Below are 20,751 nucleotides of genomic sequence, written 5' to 3' on the forward strand. Positions count from 1 at the left end.
ATTTTTCTGTGGAGTAACAAAAACGAATGGTTTATGTTGCGCAAGAGCAATCAAGTGGACTCGAATGGAGATTGGACCCTTTTCACAGTCAAGGAAAACATTTATTTCTGGTTTTTATACTGGACATTTTCCTTGTTTGCTGAAGCGACGCTACAGAACTTTAAAACAATTAATATTTTTCTTCGGGTATAAGTAACGAGTGATCGAAAAGGTGTTCCTTCGCTCTATTTTTTTTACTTAAAATCTTAATTCTGATATAAGATATGTTAATCAAAAAATAAACAAATATTGCTTACGTTGTAGCTCCCAACAAATCCTTTCACTACGCTTCTTTTCTTTTCTTAACCTTTAAATACTTCTAAATCATGTCACACAGGATTAACATGTTCAGCTGATAACAAAAATATCGCAACACAATTAAATAAATAATTTCCATTTTTTCTTTCACTTTATTTGATTATAAAATGCTTTGTGTTTCGGCTTCATTGGTATAGAAGAATTAAAACGCACGTAAATAAGGTTTTTGGATTGTTTGGAAAGATATTCCGGAGATTATGAAAATAAAGAAATATCCAAGATGGTACCATGGTTGCGTAGCTGGTAGACAAAATTTGCAATTTACTGAAAGATAAACGCAAATATATTGATGTAACGTAGCTGCTGGAAAATAATTTTCCTGGTATACAAAATGTATGCAGCAACTTTTTTTTATTTCACCAGACTCGTGTGATGGCAAAATTAAATTCATGTGAATTAAACCAGAAAAAAAGAACTGTTTAAAGTCGTGTATATTCAATAAATTAAAATCAATATGTCACAAACACGATGTATAAAAAAATAACTAACATATAAAATATCGTCTTCACGTTGAAACATGGTACAGAACAAAACATTGATTAAAAAGTAAAAATTTGAAGTCACGTTTAAGATTTCTAAAGTAACACAAGATTCAGATTCTTCTTGAATTGCGTCCGTTAAAAATCACTCATGCATATGAAGTTAAGTTTATTAGAGCATTCTATCCAAAAATCAAAGCACAGTCATATACAATTAAAGATGAACAAAAGATAAGATCAATGAGCGAGTCAAATTTACAGTTTTTCGGTCTTATGTACAGGTGAGAATCCAGGCTAAGTTTAGGACAAATTTTAACAGGTTATGCTACCTGCTCTTGATGAAAGAATGCTTTAAGGCTTCTGCTGCAGTGATTCGTTTGTGCGGATTCAACTCCAAAAGTTTTTCTAGTAAATCGTAAGAAGAGTCTGGTAAGCAAGTACATATCATTGAACTTTCTTCTTTGTGTTCACAACAAGAATTCTCCCAACTACATTTCTCACATGTATTGTTAATTGAGAGATCCATGGTCACACTGTCCCTGCTGGCGTTCGATAAATTCCTGCATTTAATTATATCTGACTGAATTGTATCGTTGTTATATAAGCTTGGCGCCGATGTGTTATTTAACGGTCTCTTGGTGTTCTTTACAGGCGAATACGTCGATTCGTTTTCTTCGTTTTTACGTTTTCGTTTGCTTCTGCGATGACTGGAGTCGGTTTGTTTGTCATGAACCGAACACACTCTTTGCGACAATTTCCGACAAAGTGTTTTTAAATCGTCAACTTTCTCAATAACAGGTGAAGAAATAAAATCTTTACCTATTAAAAGACAAAGAAACAGATGGCTTTCTAAAGTGCAATGTAACACAAACAATGGTTGCTTAAAAATAATCAAAATGAATTTTCATAACATACAAACTGTTTTTCAATTACCTAATGCATTGCACAGTAATAATAATGCAATTGGAACTACCGACGTCATTGGCGCGTTAAAAAGCTCTATGGGCAGTTCAAGAAGGCACAACACGGAATAAATGAAATAACTAGTAAAAATAGCTTTGGAACATAAATTCGTATTGAAACTTAAATAGTATTATGCCCCTCTTTATTTTATTCGTATTTTGTGAACTACAAGCAAATTAAATCTTTACATACCAATTTCATTTGCCATATTTTTAATTTTCTCAGTTCCAAACAAAGCAACAAGTTGAGCCAAAGCATCCATGTCATCTCTTGCTTTGAAGAAAGGATACCTCCCACTTAATATACATAATAGAATCACTCCAGCTGACCACATGTCGACAGCTAAAAATAGATGTATACAATAATGATCAAGTTGATGTAAAACAGTGAGATGTTTAAACAAAGTTGAAATAGAAAAATGAAATAGAATCAAGGAGACAAATATTAAACGAAGTTCGCAACATTTGTTGCGTGTTTTTGCTTATTTTCTCAACTTCACGTACGAAGTCGGCGACAATTTTGACTAATTCTAAACTTAGGTTTTCTTTAATTCTATTTCTTCCTACGGTCGTCCTAGAAGTTTCACCAAGGCTTCTGTTGTAAGACATGTTGGTGGAAGATAGAAGCTACATACCTGTAGTTTGATGAGGGTAACGCAACAGAACTTCAGGAGATCTAAACCCAGGCGTTCCAGCTCTAGGTACACTTTGTCGAGACCTTTAAAAATAAACAAAATCAGAGTGTATTAGTCGTGTGCCATCTTCGTGAATAAAGAACCGCAATACGTCCATGTTCTGTATGTATAGTTAAAAGAGTGAAGAGCAAATACGAAGCACTTAGAATATACCAAATTTTACTGTAACAAATAAACACGATATAGTATCACACACTACCTCGCTTTACAGATACTACATATATGGTTGTTGGGATGTTTGCATGCGTTTGATGACGACGATCTACTCTTCTGGTTAGCTGCCGCGACACGAAGTGAGCGAGAAGACGCGTTTGAAGTGTAATCTAAAAAATAAAATAAAAGTTTGATTAAGTTGTCTTAATCTCCCCAAGAATTAAGTGTGGGCGTTAAACAAGAAAGGAAAAAGGACTTCTTTCTATCTGTCCATGATGAGAATGTTAAAACAAATAATAAACCTGTTAACAAGCTGGATTTGCTTCCTGGTACTGGCATCGCAAGACCAAAATCAATTAAGGAATACCTAGAATTAATAACTTTTTATCACTCATCTTTTTTATTTAAGAAATCATTAAATTTATATTTGTGATGCTTACATCAAAAATTCTGCAGATAAAACGTTTTCAAAATTTTAAGACTAGGTCGAGACCAACGGGAAAACCTTCAAAGTATAACTTTTGTTTATGTCGAGAATATATAACTTAATTTCTTTTAAGATATCGTTACCGAATAAGGTACACCTTAAACTGTCAATTTCTTGAGGGGAAAATTTTTCGTAATTAACTAAATCATGTTTACGGGGATAGTTATTGTCTCAAAAACAAAACAGTCACGAAAAATTTGAACATCTCATGTAACATCAGATGTTCAAATTTTTAAAATTATAACCATAACGGAAAAAAAAAATTCTTTTAGTGCATGCAGATGGTTGGTGCAAGAAAGTAACGTTTGAAAAAAAAAGTGTATTATCTGTTAAAGTTTGTTTATTAGCTTTAATATTAAACGGAATCAATTAATTTCGACTTGTTTATTCAAGCACATTTTGTTTCTTTTTTTCTTTCTAAAAAGTGGAAACACCTGGTATATAGCAAGATCACCTTAGATGTACCAAAAATAGAAAAATACCTGTTTTGTTCTTTACAGTACAAGAAATTACTAGGTTTGACATCACGATGGATAATCTGCTGACGATGCACATGCTTCAATGCGATAAATAAATTATGCATGTAATTTCTGACATCATTCAATGTCATACTACGCACAAAATCCTAAACCAGAAGAACACGTTGTGCTGATGTATTAGGTAAAAAAATAAGGACATTACTTTATAGCCGTATTTTATGAATTTCAACTCACGGATCCAAGCTAAAGGCTTTCTCTGACTAAGGCATACATAAATTTTTTTTCTATGATGTATTAAGGTTACACAAGGTTACACAATATGACAACATAATGACGTTATAAAAAAAATATTTCCAGAAATTGGGGTGGCTACACAAACCAAAAAATTGGATGCAACATAACTTTGAATCTCTATATGCAGCATACAGTCCTAAAGCTATGTACTGCAAGCACCATAAGTAATTCCTGAGGCAGCCTTCACATAAAGTTTAATTTAGAATCAAAATGAAAATTTCATTGCCGTCTCTTTCTCCAGCCTTTATAATTGTTTACATGATTTTGGTCTCGTGTCAGTCTAAAAGGACTGAAATGAGATTTTTATTTCGCTCTCACAATATTATTGTATACATGATTTACCTAAAATGAAGTTAGTTCGTATGTTTAAAGAGTTATTTCGCATGGGTACAAAGTTATTTCGCATGGGTACAAAGTTAATGCGTATGGGTACAAAGTTAATGCGTATGGGTACAAAGTTACTTCGCATGGGTACAAAGTTATTTCGCACGTTCAAAAAGTTTTTGCGCATGCGTACAAAGTTATGAGGCATGTGCAGTTTACACAAATCTCTTTTCAGGTAAATTTTATGTGGGGTCCAAGGCTACCTAAAAAGATATAATTTTTTAGTTTTGCATAAGAAATCATGACTACACTTCTTCTTTTTTTAGAAACCCTACAAAATACTGCATTGTTTACGCTTCATATGAAAGCTTTTGATAGCTTATTAAATTGTAAGATTTGTATTTATATTCTTTTAAGAACTCAAGAAAAATAAAAAAATAAACAGGCATAAATCAAGCCTTAGATATAAGCGAATGTTTTTTTGTATTTTATACTTTTACATAAAGGTGCATACCATAATAAACAACCCCTCCTAATAAACGACCCTCAATTAAATGTCCTCTTAATGCAATGCAATGATCAAGTTAAAATTTATTGATCTTTATAAATACCCATTTAAGTGAAAAATTTTTCTATTGACAAGAAGTTTATTAAATTTCCCATTAACAAGAAGCACATTCACTTCTGCCCATCTCCATTTTCAACCAGATATCGTTTTACTAAAAAATTAAACTCTTTTTTGTTTGTAAAATTATCTTACCGCAAATTTTGTATGTGGAAAGTATGGTAGTATAAAAACAATATGATCATCATTGCGCAACACACTTTTGACAGCAAGGACGTTGTTGGTGCCGCTAAAACGAAAAACGCCGTGAATGAGAATACATTGATGATGGTAAAAAACTAACAGTATGCTCAATTTTTTAGACGAGATAGAAGCATTAACATTTTTAACTTTGCTCTCTATGCATTAATACCTATCAGATGTCTTGTTACAGCAATAACAGATGTTTTTATAATAACAATTTATGTAAAAACGACTTAATAAAAAACAAAATTTCTATATTTTTCTGTTATTCTTCTTCTTATATTTTCCACTCTAATATTATTTTGCATGATCCTAATAAATGTTGAAATTTGAGTTTTCATTTACAAAAAAGTCTGGATTCACAAAGATCAAAATAGAGTTTTCTCATAGTACAAGTTTTTTTAGAAAATCAAATATATTTAATTTAGCTTACTGCTACTTTACAAATACTGGTGTAAAACAGATATTATGATGCAGCTTAAAAATCAAGACATAAAACATACAAATTTTTTACCGTTCCTTAAAATAACTAATGGCAAAAGTTTTAAAGTAACAAGAATTAAAAATTATAAATAGAATATATATTTCCGTTCATCTTATAGATTTTAGTTCATGCAACATTAATATGTAACATGTTACATGTTACTTCTATTCACACTTCTCTAACAAAACAAACAAACATGATTACCCAAGCGTTTGCAAGCAATTCAACTCAATTTCAATCCTGCCAGGTGAACTTGTTGGCACCAGATGTTTCAATGCAATCATTTCAGTTGAATCTTCATTGAAACTTGCCAAATAGACTTTACTGAATGTACCTGATGCACAAAAAATTAACATTAAAGACAAATCACAACGAGTAACTAAGTAATTTAATAGATTCCCAGGGTTCAAATTAAAAACAAAGTCAGTTTGCAAAAATGTTACAACTGTAGAGAAGAAAATCTCTTTGTGGATTGCAAACTGCTAATTCAAACCCAGATTCCTTTCATGAAATTTTATATTGCTTGCTTATATTTATCTATACTTTTTCATTAGAATCACTAGATAGATAATTTTAGGAATAATGCTGATTTATAATCAACAGATGGAGAATAGAAGAATAAATATAAGAATAAAAGAAATTTTTTTTTGGCTATTCCTATTTGGGTGTTTTAATTAATGCAATTGCTCAAGGCTCTGATGCACAGACACAAGGAAATGTCAGTGCTGAAAACTTAAACCAATGGAAGTTGATAATTTAAAACAGTAAAAACACAACATGTTACTATAACCCAAATCCCATCTATTATTTTATTACGACTATCAAAGTCAATTATATTTTCTACACTTTACTTTAGAAGCACCTATAAAACACCCTCTGTTAAATGTTCTGTATTTTTATAAAAGTTTTGTTTGCTTTTTTAATTGGCTAGAACAAATCATGTGATGAAATGAAATAATTTCATTAGCTAAGAATTTTTTTATTGTATTCTAATTTGTGGTACAATGGGGAATGTAATCGCTTTGTCATGTAAGGGAAAAGTTGCAAACAATGAAAGATTGGCATTTGCTGATGTCGATTTCGTTTAAAATGTTTGATTTAGTCTTTGAAACAACAACAAACCCTTTTGTGATAAGAAGCAATTTGAACTTTTAAAAAAATAAGTGGATTCATCCACCAGTATAAATAGATAGTATATAAGTAACCAATGTAATTTTGTCATGCCAATATCACCCTATAAAATATTTTTTTCTGGTAATTTTGGTGCTTTCAGTGAAGTTTTTTCTGGAATTTCCCTTTACATAACAATATTCATTATTAGCTCACATTAAAAAAAAGCAGTCAGTTTCTGCATTATTATAAAAACGCTAGGAAAGTAAATGTATAGATGAAATATATTCTAATTAAAATAATAAAAGATGAAGCTTTTTATCAACATAGCTTGGAATAAATTGACACAAGTAAACATGGCCACACACCTTCTCCCACTTTCTTCACAATTTGAAAATTATTCTTGATAAGCGGGAACTTTTCTAATAAATCTCCAGCTATATTTTTGTCTTCTTTCTTAACTAAAAAAGCAAACATACACAATTACTAGTTATCACATGGTATCAAGTGCAAGTTCTGATATTTTTGTGTAAAAAACCCTTCCATGGATACAGAAAATTTTGTCTAAATGATTTTGAATATGAAATGTTTTATTAAACACCAACCTCCAAAGCTATGTCTTTTTGCTTTCTTCTTTTTCGTTTGTAATAGTGCAATATCACCATTGAGTTGTGGTTTTCCAGTATCATTAGGACTTAGTTTGACACCTTTGAGAGGAGACTTACAAGCACGAAACAAACGTTCTCTAGTAGGTGACATCATTTCTGCTTGTTCCATCTGTCGTTAATTTACTAGGAAGGTTAAACAAATGAGGTTTATACAGAAATCAGTTAAATTCTACCTGGGACAACTAGTGTTGCAAGCTGGGTCAAAAATGTCACATTTGCTAATTGACCAAAATGAAAGAGTTTCACATGCTAAAACCAACAGCTCTTTGCACAGTTTTTAAGCAACTCAGTGTTGTGCATACTTCTGAGACTGAAAACAAAAATTTGTAAAACTATTTAGTAAACAATAAACTGTAGTATGCTTTGTAATTAATTAGCACGAGACGTAGTCAACATACAGAGTCATTTTAATAAATTTTTTAATGCCTGTTTTTTTATCAAGTCGACATTCGCGCTGGCAATAGCCAGGTATATAAATTGCTTTTAATTTTTTTCGAAAAAAACTGGCTAATGAAGTCATCACAAATCCCTAATACCACCTCAACCGTAAAACGAAAGCATGTTTGATAAGTGTTTCTAAGTTCTGTACAATGAGCAAGCAGGTTGAATTTTTTTAGAGAATTGTTTAGTATGGACGGGTCATTGGTGACCTTATCAAAATATGTCCCTGTAAGTGTTTGCCTCATCAAATGATTTTTCTCTTCAAATATCCTTATTAACAAGCTACAGTTATTGTAGCCTTTTCATTCGTTCAAGTAATTTTTACAGTATTAATGTTTCTTTTTGTAAAATAGGAAATACAAGACTTAAAGCTTAAATCAGATGACAAAAAAGTTTATTTAAATCAACTCTATATTTATTCCATATTTTCGCCAAGCCTATACTAATTGTTTATGAGAGCATTACCAGAAAATATTGAAAAGTGTTGCCTGAGCTTGATAGGGCTAACGTTGGCAGAGGTCAATATTCTCCGACAATGCACTAAAAAAGTAGTATGTATGAATTATTACCTGTTTTTTTTAATAAAATCTGAATTTAACGAATTGGTAATATAGTTTAGGTCTATTTAACTATCATCCAGACTTCTACAAATACGGTGTGGCTAAAGAACAAGTACTGTAGCTTTAGTTAAAGAACCAGTACCATCTTTTTAACTAAAAAAACAGTAAACTTTTTGGTCACATGGTTATAGTTTGACAATACTATGGCACACACGCAGTGGCGATTTCTTTTTAAAATTTGCAGAAATATATTTATTATTGTATTGTGGATGCAATGCAGGATTCAATCTTAATCATTAAGAGTTAAATCTTTTGGATCAAAAATGTGAACTTTATCATTGTGAGTGTTTTTTAGTTTATGTATTTTTTCAAGAATTAGTTTTGTCTCTTATTTCCCCTCCAATACTTCTGATGGAAACTTAACTTTGAATGTTTTGAGGTGAGGTTATGACCATGACACTACAGAATTTAATCATTAAGAGCTTTATCGCACTAAATTTTTTTGCCATACTTCTGGTTATGGATATAATACTGACTGGCTGCAACATGGTTTCTGTGTTTATTGATCTATAACATGTTCAGAGTATTTTTGCTAAACTTTGTGGCTTTGTGTGAGAGGGCAGGAGTTTTTAACAATGAAGTCTAATTAAATATGTGAAAAGTATAATATGGAAGGCACCCCTAAGAGCTGACATTGGTCCTGCTGAAATATATAGACAAGGTGTCAATAAGCAGCATATAAATTGCAGACATTCCTAAGTGTGTAGATGTATAACAATATCAGTAAAAAGGTTTTTAATGCAGTTCTCACAGTTTGTTACGAATTGTGTAAAACTCTTGTGGTCTAAAGGTAAGATTCTTGTTAAAAATTTCACAAGGGATCCAGGTTCAAATCCTGACAGGAGTTAATAGGACCAAAGCCAATGCCTCTCTTTGATCATGCCACTTTGGTTTGTGCAGATAGTGTGCACAAGCAGTATCTGGAAATATTGCAAATAAGTGAATAAATATGTTTTTAAGTCACTAGAATTCTAATGAAAAAAGCTATGTTTTAATATCTTTCCTAAAAAAAGTCTCTTCAACCAAACCTCTTAGAAAGAAGCCGGTGTTCTAATATGTCTGCAAAAAACTGGCACTCTACAAGCCTGGTCTTTTGAGGTGTGCGATCGCGCCCCGGACCTTCGCACACTCCTGCAACAATGGAGGAGTGTTTTCAGTCACGCATCAAAACATTTTAGTCACTTCAATAATGCGCACCTGGAATGTGCAGAAAAGTGCTCACGTTATTAATAATTAACTATTTTTAAGTGGCACAGCAAAATATGAAAGAAAAACATGAAAGAAAAGGAAGAAAGTAATAAAATGAGTTCCAGTTTGTTAATGGCTTTTTATGTTTCGAGATGAATTCATTAGTTTAGGGCATCATTAGGTTGTATATCGCAGAAGTTGCCGGTGGCATGCTTCGAAAATGCTTGTCACTGGCACAGCTTAACATGAAGCAAAACTGTACAGGAGACCCAATTGTTAGAGTCTTCACAGAACATCTCTTTTCCCAAAAATGAGGGCAGGGCTGACTTATTGCCTGCCGTGTCGTGTGGGAGACAGAACTTCTGGACTTCTTTTTATTACGATATACAATTGTTTGGATTATTATTACTAAACATATTTGATTTCTCTTTCCCCTTTTAAAAAGATTTTTTAAACTTTATTCATCATGTTTTATTCACGAGAAAATTCGTCTGAAAGCTATATTAAGGAACAGGACACCTAACCTCTCCCAAGTTCTGGTTATATTTAACTTGCATGGGTGCACACTCTTCTCGCAGTATTATCTGTGACGATGAAGGTCGGACTGACTTGTGGCATGGTTCCAAATGGTCTTCTGTCTTTCGTTCGAGTCTCAGTGTAATGCACCAGCCAAGCATAAGAGTGTCAGCATGAAGGAAAGGGGCCGACTTTAATGTTCTCGATACCTTACATTCAATTACTCAGTAGGCCTACCAGACAACCACAATTTTCATATGTGATATCACGCACCTTAAATTATGAAAACTGAATAATCAATCTCTTCAATTAAGGCAAGACGCATTAAATTCATCACATACCTACGACAATCGAGGCGAGTGAAGTATCACTCAGCTACTAAAATTCATATGACCAGGACTGCTTCAACTCCACTGTCTCTTACAAAAACCCTGCCACTCTAAGTTCTTAGCAAAAAAAAGCACCTTAAGTATCTCTAAAAAAAAGCTCTAAATTTAACGAGTCTCTTACGAAAAAACCTGGCTCACATGTCTTCAGAAAAACTGCTAAGTTCTCTGCAAAAAACTGGCACTTTAAGTGTAACGAGTATCTTACTAAAAAAACCTGGCTCTATAAGTCCACTGACCCTTCCGAAAAATACCCGTGCTCCAAGAATGTCTGCAAAAAAACATCGCTCTAAGTCTACTGTCTCTTACGAAAAAAACTACTGTCTGTTTAAGTATTCTTAGCTTAAAGCACTGGTAGCTTTTATACACCACTCACGTTGATTATTTTGAAAAAAAATGCATTGTTAAGATCCAGATGGTGGAATATACTTAAGTTCAGTTGTCAAATGTCATGACAATTTCTTAAATATTGTCGCACACATCATTTTTAAATTTACCGGTTCTCTAAGCGATTTGGAACTTTAAGAACTGGTACTGGTGCACTACCCACATCCTTACATTTACCACATCTCTATCTATCTATCTTGATCTTATACTCAGCCTTTAATTGCCCTTAAACTTAGGGACCTAGAAATAGTTTATCTGTGAAAATGCACTCCTTGTTCGGCAGCATATTTCAAAGCTGTTTATTAAGGGAGGAATGCTTGTCATATAACATAAAGTTATATGGCAAGCAGAGTCACCAAATTGGCACTAGAACTGTTTGTTTGAAAATCATGTAAAAAATGCTAACTTTTTAGCATTCATCATTGGCAATTAATAACTAGTTCGTACAATAATTGAATAGCTTTTAAACAATTAAACTGCTTGATTTCATTATTAATTAATCCAGGTAAATATGTTAAACACATTATCAGAGAATGGTCAACTTCTGCTGCGGGAAGAGAGAGACAGGAGAAAGGAGGAAGGGGTGGGATTGTTGTCAACCAAAAAAGAAATTCCACTAAATGAGAAATTCCTCCAACTCTGTTTTTCACCCCACTACAGCTACGATGTATAAGAAATACGTTTGTGCAAGATCAAAACAACACATTAAAGCTCGTAAAAAGGCGGCAAATTTGAAAATTAAAATGTAAAATTGTGGCTCTTCACTTCACAACAGCGTTGTTTGTTAGTCAGTCGTAGTCTCAGAGATGGAGGGTGAATTATGCAAATAAAACACCGGTAAACGATTTAACATGTTGCCGATTTTCAGGCAATTTTATTTAGTCGGCTGGCGTAGAAACATGGAGATGAAATTGACAAAATGGTAGATTTTTCCTGACCCTCTGACTTCATAGCTGGCTACCCTTGTATTGTTTTTTACAAACCTAACTAGCCATATTTGTTATGTCAGTGCACTGGAGAGTCTAATGTTCATTGCAGTGCGTATTTCAAAGTATTTCTAATAAAGATGATTCATAGCCTTTTCCTGATAAACAATTCTGGGTATGTTTAATGCTGAATTATATTAATTTTTAGCTAAATATGTAGCTAGCTAGCAACTAACTAGCTACCTGTATTGTTCTAGGCATTATTTTTTTTTGCTGCTTTAAAATTTACAACATTTTTCAGAATACACCTTTAGGATAATTTGGGAAAACTAACCCTCCCATCGCATTGCAGCTTATTTCGCAATCAGGAGGAGGTAAACATCACACTTTTATAAGAGTTTATTAGGGAGATAACACGTTTTTTCGTGATGACTTTTTTTGCCACGTTTTTAATGAAAAGTACATGTAAGTTCTATCTCATTATTATTAACGTTTCCAGAAAATTTAAAAGAAATAGATACAAAGAAAAGAAAAAGGCACTTAAAGAGAAAGGAGTTAATAAAGTTTATATATATATATATATAAGTTATTTGTCAAGTTAATCTTATCAAAAACCATCAAAAACTTGCTACCAAATTGTAATTTGTTTCATTTTTTATAGTTTTTTGCATCATTTGTGGTGAATCTTTGAGTGTTTTTTGTTCGGGTCTATAGAGGTTTTTTTGGGTGAATACTTGATTTTTTTTTCAAAACGTCAAACTCACCTGCAAACGCCCACACTTTTTACGGCGTATGCTGCTTATCGGCACCCTCTGCTAATTAAAGTTTATGAGCGAGACATGAACTTTATTCCTTTTTACATTACATTTAAGTGGTACAGTATGTTTTTTGGCGTTATTATGCCACACAAAAACAAATTATGGCAGGTGGGTGGGTGTGTGCGAAATTGCACTCCATTCTGGGTGATGCCTGAGTTAAGCTAAATGTCAATCATCATGGCTATAACCATTTAACGAATGGGTATATAGAAAAGTAGCAGAAATTTAAATACTTTTACTTCAAACCTAATGGGTTTGGCTATTGGGTACCACTTTACGGGCACTATTTGGACAAATACCATGTTTGCAGTAACCCACATTCTTTTGTTTTCCCTAAATGTGTCATTTATTAAGATAGGCTAATATTCTTAAAGCTAAGCACTTCACAGCAGGCACAGCAAACATAGGTGCCATATTACTGGCTTGAAACACATAAGTGTTAATGTAAACATATGTTACCAATATATAAACAAATATGGTAGCTGCTTGTGAATTGTCAGGGAATTCCACAAAGAAAAGAGCTGTGTATGCTAGTAAAGAGCATATTTAGCAGGTGTGATGAATCACATTGTCAGGGAATTCCACAAAGAAAGGAGTTTTTTACGCTAATAAAGAGCATATTTAGCAGGTGCGATGAATCATTGCCTGGATAGCTGTTGCGTGAAATGCCCACAGTTCTAATTTGCCTTTTTGTCTGTTGTCATTTTGCAACTTTTCTGATGTGTGTCCTTTTTAATTAAAAGTTTCATATTCTTCTTAGAATTTCTTGTGCCTCAACCTCTTTGCTAAAATGTTTCTTTTTCTTTATGACTTGTTTATGGGAAAGGAAGTTTAAATGACATTTCCTTGTTGTTCTATTTACGGGAGAATAAGAATCCTTTATTTTTTAATAGGGATATCTTTCTGGAGAAGCATTGGAAGAGTGTTGTACCTCAGACAATATGTGATTATTTTTTTGAAGTTCAAAGAAAGGTAACAGCACAATTTTTCATTTTTTAAATTAAATTAAATTTTTTTATTAGGAATTTTTCTATCTAGAATCTTTACTTTATCTTGTTTGTTTGCAGGTCTCTGAACCTACAGATGTTCCTCCAGTCATTGCAACACCTCATCATTATTTAATTAGTGTTTATAGAAGTGACATATTTTATGTTGCTGTTGCACAAAGTGAAGGTACTGTTAACATTGCTTTTTTGTAGAGTGTAATTGACACAATTAACACTTCTTGCATGGCCGTTGACTTTAAAAATCTTTTTTAAAAAAAAATGATTGGTCTAATAGGAAGAAGAATAACAGCAGAAAATTTTATTTAATAAAAATAAGACAACACATATCTTGTTGGTGTATAACGGTGTTTACATGTAGATTTCACTTCAACGGAAGTGTTAAGTCCACACGTCTGTGTGTAAAGAAATCACCTGTTGTGTTTATATGAACATGCTAAAGTAAAACTGGTTCACATCGACATTTAGCATGCATATAAACAAACTCCTGCAAAACAGTATTTTCAAACATATGCAAATCAAATCCCCATTCTTACTCAGGCATTGCTTCATGTAACAAATTGATCCAAAAATTGAAATGCCAGGATGAATGAATGTATCTTTACTTTCTCCCATCTTAAAAATAGTTTTCTTTATCATTTGACGGCATTTTGGCACAGACCACCCAAAGTGAAATTACACCTGCAGTGAACATGTAAACAATCGCATTTTTTACTGCGGATTAAAATTTCACTTCAGGTAAATTTCACTTCGGTTCTCATGTAATCGCCTCCAAGACATACTTCCATGTTTACCTTGGAATGTTCTGTTCTTGGTTGGGGTTGGGTTAGAATCCCAGCATAACATAATTTATCAGTTGTACATTATATGTATTTTTTTGTAAGGTAGAACATTTTTTATTTTTATTTCTACTTCTGTTTTATTTTTTGACATTATACTTTGCTTTGTTTTAGTGCCACCTTTATTTGTGATTGAATTTCTCCATCGCGTGTGTGATACGTTTACTGATTACTTTTCGGAATGTAACGAACAAGCTATAAATGATCATATCGTTGTTGTGTATGAGGTAAAGTACCAACCAATTTTGTCAATACACTATATAATATAGTTTCACTTTGCCTCCTGTATTTTCTCTGGGCTAAATAAATTATTATTTGTTGCCATAACCCAAAACTTACTTTTAAAAATCATGTGAATCCTAAGTCATTGAATACACATGGCATAGCATTTTTACTTTTTTATTTTCCTGAAATATAATATCTCTGACTTCGTTTATATCTAAAGTATATATTTGGCACTAAGGTCCTCATTTCTAGTCCCCACACAAATTCTCATTATTTTTTTGTTTGTAGTTATTGGAAGAAATGCTGGACAACGGGTTTCCATTGGCAACAGAGAGCAATATACTCAAAGAATTAATAAAACCTCCCAACATACTTAATAGAGTTGTAAATACTGTGACAGGTGCTTCAAAGTATGACTTTAAAAAATTGATCACTTTTTTTGTATTTACTATAGTACTTTACCAGACATGCTCTAAACATCTAAATATTCCAGAGAATGACCCAACCAGTTAATGAAGAATTTAATCATGCATTTTTAGTGTCAGTAGCGAGCTACCAACTGGATCGTTATCAAATGTTCCATGGAGACGTTCAGGTGTTAAATATCCTAACAATGAAGTAAGATATGTTAAAATCATTAAATTTTTGAAATTTTTTGTTGCTAACCCGAATCTTTTTTTGTCCTTTATTCCAGGTGTATTTTGACGTTACTGAAGAAATCGACTGCATTATAGATAAACAGGTAATTTTTTTCTCATTTGGGTTGAACAAAATAGTGTATAGTATGACACATACTTGATAACATACTTGTATAGTATGACACATACTTGATAAGTAAACTGTCTTTACTATATGTCAGCATAATCGGTGCCATACTAAGCATTTAAGTACCAATTAGGCTCATAGGAAAAGCAGCATCATTCAGATTTAAGAGGAAGAGATCTTTCTCAATTTTCTGTACAAATGTAGATGAATCTTTATGTTTGTATTGAGGTTTTTCACTTTTCTTTGCAGGGTTCAATAATCAATATCGAAATTCAAGGCTATGTAAGTTGTTAACTGTCACTATCTGCGATGACTTGTTTAATTAAAACTTCATAAATGTTTACAGTGACCATATATTTCGCTTTCTTATCTTTTTTCTGCTTTCTTATTCCAATACTTTTATCTCAAGAAACACAAGGCTGAATTCTTGCTAAAAAGGGTTTAAAAATCTTTATCAGTCTCAAAATCAAGCTTATGTATAAATACAAACAGATGAAAAATAATTCCCAACAACTTGTTTCATTTCAAAAGCACCTTAATTTAAAAGAGAACTGTCATTAGGTTTTGTAAAAACTTGATTGCTTTTAGATTGATTCTTATACTCGACTATCTGGAATGCCAGGTAAATAAAAAATCTTTAAATCTATGAAGTGCTGGCTTAAAAAAATGTGAAGTGTAAAGAAATACTTCAATTCTCTTTTAGATTTAAGTTTAACTTTTATGAATCCACGACTACTAGATGATGTTAGTTTCCACCCCTGTGTTCGACTAAAACGATGGGAGGTTGGTATAACCCTTTTTACATTTCACTACTGAAACACTGTAGAATCACCGACAGTCTGCATCAGTTAGCGTTGTTATTGTTTGCATTTAGAACGAGAAAGTATTATCATTCATGCCTCCTGATGGCCAGTTTAAGCTGTTGACATATCATATATCAGGAGGGTGAGATTCAAAATGCTTTTTTTTTACTTGAATCTTCATTTAAAATTGAATTTATGATTAATTTTTTTTGCACACTGTTTTTTCACAAACTATCCGTTTCTTTCTAGAATGATCCAACTTCCATTGTATGTGCGACCACAGATATCTTTTATTTCTGTAAGTTTAGATTTCACTTACTCAATCACTCACTCACCCTCTAAAAGTTCGCTCTAAATCGTATTGAATACATTTTGTAACTTGTAGGGAAGCAGTGGTCGTTTTGATTTAACAATTGGTCAAAAAGCAAATTTAGGAAAAAATGTAAGTATTGATTTTGCTGCTGTGTTGTGTGTTATCTCGAATCTAGTTCCGTCCACGAAATAAACTACTCTCCTTGGACGTGACGCGCGAGCTAAAGAAAGATTTAGTTTTTCTTTCATGTTTTTTTATAGATAGAAAAGGTTGTTGCAATTATACAGATGCCAAGACAAGTTTTAAATTGTAATCTTACTCCTGCAGGTATGAAGAGATGATTTGTAACTATGCTTCATATGATTTTAGTTCTTTAGTCAAGGTTGACTGTCTCTTATGGGATGAAACTTGTGATGTGAATTAATTTTAATTATTATATTTTAGTTGGTAGTACATCTTTTGATCCTGTCAAAAAAATCTTACGTTGGGAAGTAAGTTAGTTTTTTTATTCGCTCGCAAACCAACTTTTTCTTCGCCACCACCACTTCTTTCCCAATCGAATGTTATTCATTTTAACCGAAAAATGAGATTTTGAATAATTGTTATTTTAATAGAATCCAAATTCCCTTTTTTTAACGGATTTCTTTTAGTAGGAAATTATTTTTAAAGATAACATTGTCGAATTGATTATGTTTATAGATATATTTTAGGAGGTTCCCAATACTTACCCTTTTGTTCTAAAAAACTATTTTTTTATTTGAATTTATGCAATTTTATTATTTCTTTGCGAAAGTTTATCTTGCGAAACCATTCCAAAATTTAACTCGCTAAAGTTTATCGCACTAGAATTTTTCGACACTGCAATTCTATAGATCAATCCTTTTTATCCTTATACCTGTAGTAAAACGCAAAACTCACCTCCCATCTTAAAAATATCTAACTTTTTATTATCAAGTTAATATCTCATCTTAATTTTAGATCGGAAAAATCAACCCGCAGAAAAACTTACCAACGCTAAGAGGAAATGTAAGAGCACAAACTTCTGCTATATATACACGATAAATGCACAAAAAACTGGGTTTTTTTCACCTTGCTTTGTTGTTTTAGATAACATTAGTTACTGGCGCACCGCCCCCTGAGGATATGCCAACAATCACGGTACAAAAAAGTTTCTAGTGACTGTCATCTGTATTTAACCATCATTTTATTAAACACGAACAAGGATAATTTTTAAATTTTGTCCTTACATTCAAACCTGTTGTAAAGAAAATCCTATACAGGTCCCTTTACCGGACACCTTGCTCAACTTCCTGCCAAATTCTGATCAAATTGGCACACTGTGAAATATTTCCAAAACACCTTTTTTATCATTTTCTCGATTGTGGAATTTTCTAGTCTAGTAATAAAGACATTTAAATTTTAATTTGAGCAGTGTTTTTGTTTAAAATGGGTCCTGAAATTAAAAATATACATTATAGGCGTTTTAGTTCAAATTAGCGCAGGTATTGAGTTTTACTGAGTGCTAAGAAAATGGCCCTCGAAAGCTGTTAACTTTTCATTCTCACCTATTTTGTTATTTTGTTACTTATTGTAGTTGGAGTTTCGTATTGGACAGTATGCTGTATCTGGAATAAAAGTAAATCGATTAGATATATATGGAGAGGTATGTTTTCTTATTACTAGTGATTTTATATGCAGCCTTCACTTGTATATTCATTTGAGAAATTTTATTTTGATTTCTAACGTGGTCTCCATAATTGCCTTATTGGTTGATTTCATTTTGCACAACTCGATAAAAAAATCCATAACATTTTATTGTGGATGGAATCCGTGGGTTTATGTGAATGTTCTTACTTTAAACTCTTTTTTTTTCAACATGACAAGGTTTCCAGAATGCTTAACTTGCAAATATTTGCTGAAGAGGAAGCTGATAAGTGAATTAACATATTATTTATCTTGTTTCTAGCGCTACAAACCGTTTAAGGGGGTGAAATACGTCACAAAGGCTGGCAAATTTCAAGTGAGAACGTAACGCAGAAGTCAACCAAATTAACAGAAATTACTTTTTTACTAAATGTATATACGAAAACAATGAATTGCCAATAAACTAGTGAGAGCACTCTTGATATTATAAACTGTGCGAAAAGAGTCCGCCATGTTTGTGTAATTTTTGAATTTCGGAGCGAATTTTAGCACCTGTTTTTCGCCGTTTACGCTTCTTATCACGCTCCTTCGCAAAGGTTATTTTTCAAATGAAATCGAAGGAACTGATGTGAAGAGTTTAAATTTGTAGGTTATGATTTTTTATTTCTTCTTGCTATTTCGTTTTTTGTTATGATTTATCATAGCTTGTGGTTTTGTAATGCTAGTTTTGTTGGAGTTTAGATACGAAATCTAATTTTATACCACCTTAAACGCGAAATGAAAAATGGCGGAAGAAAAGAAGGCGGAATTAATGTTTTCCAATTTGCCCTGTATCCGAAACTTAAATTCCTCATTTTCTTTCTTATATTACCTTATTTCAGTTTTGTTTGCAATTTTTCTGTAAGTTCGCCTTAAAATTCACTTTAGGCATATATATGCAAAATAAGCAAATCAATACCTCAATCTTTTAAAAATAGGCTCCAGATCCTATTGGTAAACTTAATTCTGCAATCTTCTCTCCCGCAAACAATTATTCTTTGGCCATAAGGCAAACTTTAACTTTTTATCTTAAATAATTTTTCGGATGTAATCATTATTGTTTTCAAAACGCGAAAATAAATATAACGAAACACCACGAAAATGCAAGATTAAAACAATTAACGAAAAAATTACTCGACGCGTTCTTTAACTCGCCAAAATTAAACACGCGTGACAATATTATGATTCAGACATGATCCCTTTAATTTTGCACTCGTCATGTTAGTCGCCGCTTGGTTTGGTTGCCTTACTCTCCAAATTTCTAGTCTTGATGTCCAGCTTATTTTTGTATTAGTAGGAATTTTACATTATGTCCGATTAACATTTGGATAGATTTTTTCGTTAGGTAATAATTTATCTACACAACCTCTGTGTTGGGAATTCAATTTCATGTAACAGTCTATAAAACGAAACAATGTTTTTCTTTGTTTTTCCCTTATTCACCTTAAGTCTCATTCGAAGATGTTCTTTTTTTAAATTAGAAACCTTCGAGAAATTTCTTTCAAGAAGAAATTTAGTCTTTGTTTTGACAACACTTAAATTTTTTCAGCAAAAACTCTGATAGGTTGGTTAGCAGTTGCAGGACTGTCACGCCTTCTTTAAAACTCCAATTCTCCTCAATTTTTAAAACATTTTCTCAAACTAGATATCTTTGAACTTTCTTGTCAAATCTTCTTAATTTTCTTTTAGCAAAACTAACTCTATGGTTTGTCAAATATTTTTATTTAAAATGCATAGAAATGCTACATGGGTACAGAAATAATTTGTACTTTACTTGGTGACGAATCTCAAATATTCTCAATTTTTTTAAAACAGTGTGAAAATGTCGTTTTATTGTGGAAAGTTATAATTTGTTGAACATATATTTCCACAATAATATGAATACGGAACAGACAAGTCTAAGTAATATTTTCAATAATATAAAAATGTCTTCATATTCCTGAAAATGCAGCAATCGTCTACTCCAAAAGCCCTCCTCAAATTTGACGTGGCAACCCGGAATTGAAAAAAAGTACCTATAATCTCTGCCTCAATAAACTTGTTTTTATAAAAAAAAAAAAAAAAAACAAAAAAAAAGAAAGACATGTATGCACTGAAAATATACTGTTTTAATGTGCTATAAAAAAGTTTCATAAATGTGATAAGCCTTTTTTCCCAAAAATTTCAGGAAGTTTATTTTAGCGAAAATAAACTTAGTAATTTCGCGAAGATTTATTTTTGCAAGCCCGGTGATAAAACAAAAATTATGGAAACTTATTTTTATCATTTTAGAATAAAACAAACAAAACAAAACAAAAAAAAAGAAAGATTTAAGAGGTGGTATGCCACGCCCGTTTTTAATGCACTATTATTAAAATTTTTAAAATTCCTGTTCATACCATAATAATAACTCAAACAGTTACGTCATTTGCTATTTACGCTCTCTGTATCGTCTTACTGAAGTGCCTGCATTTTTTTCACTTTTTATTTCATTTTTACAGTTTGTTAGTTTTCGTGCTCTGTAAGTACCGATAACGCCCTGGGCGTCGAAAGTTTAT

General features: G+C 32.2%; 2 protein-coding genes across 2 annotated transcripts; one reads left to right on the forward strand and one right to left on the reverse strand.

Moving 5' to 3' along the window:
• Positions 1 to 828: 828 nt before the first annotated feature.
• LOC130613278 (cell division cycle 7-related protein kinase-like) lies at positions 829 to 8,122 on the reverse strand. The gene is made up of 10 exons (XM_057434623.1): positions 7,238 to 8,122; positions 7,001 to 7,093; positions 5,727 to 5,856; positions 4,991 to 5,084; positions 3,616 to 3,758; positions 2,949 to 3,013; positions 2,693 to 2,816; positions 2,434 to 2,516; positions 1,992 to 2,141; positions 829 to 1,655 (listed from the first exon to the last, which is right to left on the reverse strand). The coding sequence occupies exons 1-10, from the start codon at positions 7,407 to 7,409 to the stop codon at positions 1,162 to 1,164; spliced, it is 1,548 nt and encodes a 515-aa protein (XP_057290606.1). The 5' UTR covers positions 7,410 to 8,122; the 3' UTR covers positions 829 to 1,161.
• A 3,538-nt stretch (positions 8,123 to 11,660) lies between these two features.
• On the forward strand, positions 11,661 to 19,647 carry LOC130613279 (AP-3 complex subunit mu-1-like). The gene is made up of 19 exons (XM_057434624.1): positions 11,661 to 11,939; positions 13,476 to 13,554; positions 13,650 to 13,755; positions 14,540 to 14,652; positions 14,939 to 15,060; positions 15,190 to 15,268; positions 15,345 to 15,392; positions 15,665 to 15,697; positions 16,004 to 16,037; positions 16,119 to 16,198; positions 16,290 to 16,360; positions 16,468 to 16,516; positions 16,604 to 16,660; positions 16,792 to 16,858; positions 16,976 to 17,022; positions 17,510 to 17,557; positions 17,639 to 17,689; positions 18,126 to 18,194; positions 18,498 to 19,647. The coding sequence occupies exons 1-19, from the start codon at positions 11,905 to 11,907 to the stop codon at positions 18,561 to 18,563; spliced, it is 1,254 nt and encodes a 417-aa protein (XP_057290607.1). The 5' UTR covers positions 11,661 to 11,904; the 3' UTR covers positions 18,564 to 19,647.
• The last annotated feature ends 1,104 nt before the right edge of the window (positions 19,648 to 20,751 follow it).

Source organism: Hydractinia symbiolongicarpus, chromosome 10, assembly GCF_029227915.1.
Source record: "Hydractinia symbiolongicarpus strain clone_291-10 chromosome 10, HSymV2.1, whole genome shotgun sequence".
Lineage (NCBI taxonomy): Eukaryota > Metazoa > Cnidaria > Hydrozoa > Anthoathecata > Hydractiniidae > Hydractinia > Hydractinia symbiolongicarpus.